This window comes from Grampus griseus (assembly GCF_964374135.1).
Source record: "Grampus griseus genome assembly, chromosome: 19".
Taxonomy (NCBI): domain Eukaryota; kingdom Metazoa; phylum Chordata; class Mammalia; order Artiodactyla; family Delphinidae; genus Grampus; species Grampus griseus.
The window spans coordinates 46294763-46298398 of NC_139013.1; the positions used below are offsets into that span (position 1 = coordinate 46294763).

General features: G+C 39.0%; 1 protein-coding gene across 1 annotated transcript; it reads left to right on the top strand.

The window, feature by feature from the left end:
• Positions 1-1213: 1213 nt before the first annotated feature.
• On the top strand, positions 1214-3148 carry ZFP1 (ZFP1 zinc finger protein; the record flags this gene model as incomplete). The annotated part of the gene is made up of 2 exons (XM_082677831.1): positions 1214-1369; positions 2973-3148. 2 exons carry the CDS (start codon positions 1214-1216, stop codon positions 3042-3044), a joined length of 228 nt encoding a protein of 75 aa, XP_082533957.1. The 3' UTR covers positions 3045-3148.
• Positions 3149-3636: the final 488 nt, after the last annotated feature.

The window sequence follows — 3636 nt, forward strand, 5'->3', positions numbered from 1 at the left end:
TAGGGGTGTTGGTTCCGGGGCCCCCCATGGATACCAAAATATGCAGATACTCAAGTCCCTTACATAAAAGGCATAGTATTTGCATATAACCCATATACATCCTCCCTTATACTTTAAATTATCTCTAGATTACTTAAAGTACCTAGTACAATATAAGTGATGTGTAAATAGTTGTAAATGTCTTTTTTTATAATAGCCTTTCTTACAGGTGTGGTGATATTATTTCACTGTGGTTTTGATTTGTATTTCCCTGGTAATTAGTGATTTTGAACACCTCCTGTACCTGTTGGCCATTTGTATGTCTTCTTGGGAAAAATGTCTATTTATCTCCTCTGCCTTTTTTTTTTTTTTTTTTTTGCAGTACGCGGGCCTCTCACTGCTGTGGCCTCTCCCGTTACGGAGCACAGGCTCCGGACGCACAGGCTCGGCCATGGCTCACGGGCCCAGCCGCTCCGCGGCATGTGGGATCTTCCCAGCCCGGGGCACGAACCCCTGTCCTCTGCATCGGCAGGCGGACTCTCAACCACTGCGCTACCAGGGAAGCCCTCCTCTGCCTATTTTTTAATTGGATTGGGTTTTATTTTTTTCTTTGCTATATATTAACCCCTTAGCAGATATATGATTTGCAAATATTTTCTCCCATTTGGTAGGTTTTGCCTTTTCACTGTGTTGATTGTTTCCTTTGCTGTGCAAAAGCTTTTTAGTTTGATGTAGTCTCACTTGTTTGTTTTTGCTTTTCTACCCTTTTTATGGCTTGGATATGGTAGAGCGATCTTTATTTATGCCTGATATTTTATCTTACAATTGGGATTTCATCTTCTGCCTTTAAATATTCAAAGCTTTAATTAACTCTTTAATATTGTGTAGTTTGAGACCACAAAAATAATACCTATATGAGCATCATCACTAACTGGTAACATTATATACTGCATAATAATGTTTATGTAACTGTCTTCATATGTACATCTTCAGAGGAGAAACAATGTTTTAGTAATCTTAAATACCTGCTTAATATGACAGCACCAGAGATACAGGGGAATCTGAATAAATGCTTTAACTATTTATAAAAATATTTTTTGGAGACATGACAAAACAGTTGGTATCACATGTAAGTTTTTTTAAATGAATGATTCTTTTACAACATGGTAAGAGTAAGTTTTCATATGTCCTTCCTGCATCACCAAATGCTGATCATTTCAGAATGAATAGCAATATGCCATTTCAGGGATCAGTATCATTTACGGATGTGACTGTGGACTTCACCCAGGAGGAATGGGAGCAACTGGACCCCTCCCAGAGGATCCTCTACATGGACGTGATGCTGGAGAATTACAGCAACTTACTATCAGTGGGTAAGGACAGCTTTCAGGTGTAGTTCGTAGTTCAATGTTGCCTAGTAGTGTTTAGGTCCTTTCTCAGTTACCAAAAATTATAAGATTCTGAATTGCTAAATGGTTTTGGTGTCAAGCTTCATGTATTTAAGCTGAGAGAGAGTGCAGACTCTGAAGTTCTACCTTCTTTATTTTCAGGCTTTCTGAAGTCCAAGCAGTTAGGAGCTGTGTTCCATTATCAAGTTCTCTGATATTATCAAACCAGATTTTCATGTTGGATCAGTGAGAAGAGTTATGGATACCAGAGTTAGAATTTCCAGTTCACAACTTTCTAGGGAAGATGTGGAAGGTCGGAAGGAGAATCAGATAGAAGCCAGTGGAAGTAATATCCTAGAGATTATGAATGGGTTGGTATCTTTGAAATATTTTTTAGGAATCTATTTTTCAAATCCCTAAACCTTTAGAGGTAGCTGAGAACAGATGACTTGTGCACCTCATATCCTGAGTCATACCTCCAGATACCAGTCTATTGCTGCTTAACGTTTTCCCTGTTTAATTTCTATAGCTTTTCACCTCTCACACTCAAGCCTTGATTCTTGCCTAACATGTTTTAAACCTTTGTTCTGTGATTAGTTCCTCTTTCATTAGTATTCTCACTTAGCCAGAATGGTGACTTCTATATTTTAGGTCATGGGAATTGGTTTAGTGGCCTCAAGGAAAATACAAACTTTTCAGTACAAGAGTGATACAAATGGCAGCAGGATCACAAGAGTCAGGAATAACCAGTAATACAGAGATCAGAGTAAAGGTTCTTAAAGCATAGCTTGAGGCCGGGTAAATTTGATCCTTAAGATTCCTTCAAATAAAAGCAGGGACGAGATTGGTTTGAGGAAGAAATTAAACACATGAAAAGGAGAAATACAGGATACAGTGATGGAAACACTTTCCAACAACTTCGATAGAAAAAGTAGTGCAACCCGCAGTAGCAGTGAGCAATTCTGTCAAAAATATCTTAGATCCATTTTGTATTTCCTACAGAATCTATGAATTTCTGGATTTTGCCTTCCACTTGGAAAAGTCCTACTTGGGAGATTTGGAGCTCTGCATAGGGTTCTCTCTGCAAACCTGTGAGAAAGGTTGCCTTTAGGATGTTATTGGTGCAGATGAAAGAAGGAGAGAAAAGGGGAAGGAGCCTCGAGCATGTAGGTGAGGTGGCCATCCGACCACAGTAATTCAGAGTCTCAGTGTTGGCTGCTCAACTTAGACCTGCCTGGGTTTTTTCCCTTAACATCTCCTTATTTTCTTGGTCTGTACCAACTGGTGTCCTTGAGGACACCAAATAGACTTTGTCTCTGGAATTGCCAGCCTTCTTACATCATTTGTTTTTATTTATTTCCCTTCACCCACTTTTAAGGCCATTTTGTAATCTGGCAGTGCTATTTGTGCCCATTTTGCCACAGGCTTTGTCTTTTTCTTTCAGAGTTTAAGAGCTAGGAGCACTTGGAACTGGGGACTTTTTTATACTGGAAGACTGGGTCCCAAACTAAAGAGGTAGCCCTACAATGGAACATTTGTGGAGTCTTCACATTCCGTAACATTGTGGTGAAAGGGTTGACAGATATTTCATGTGCTCTTTCCTAGAGGTATGGAAGGCTGATGACCAGATGGAGAGGGACCACAGAAACCCAGATGAGCAGGCAAGGCCATTTATAATCTTTAAGAACCAAACCCCAATTGAAGAAAGAGATAATCTCTTTGGAAAAACATTTAATCTTAGCACAGACTTTGTTTCTTTAAGACAAGTACCCTATAAATATGACTTATATGAAAAAACTTTGAGATATAATTCAGACTTACTTACTAGCGATAGAAGCTATATAAGAAAGAAAGACGACGACTGTAATGGATTTGGAAAAGCACTCCTCTATCTGAAGCAAGAGAAAACCCATACTGGAGTGGAATACTCTGAATATAATAGAAGTGGAAAAGCCTTCAGCCATAAAGAAGGCATTTTTAAACACCAGAAAATCAGAAATTTGGTGCAACCTTTTATCTGTAATTATTGTGACAAGGCGTTCTCATTTAAATCACTCCTTATTAGTCATAAGAGAATACATACTGGAGAAAAACCTTATGAATGTAACGTGTGTAAGAAAACCTTCTCCCATAAGGCAAACCTCATTAAACATCAGAGAATCCATACTGGGGAGAAACCCTTTGAATGTCTTGAATGTGGAAAAGCTTTCACCCACCAGTCAAACCTCATTGTACACCAGCGAGCACATATGGAGAAGAAGCCCTACGA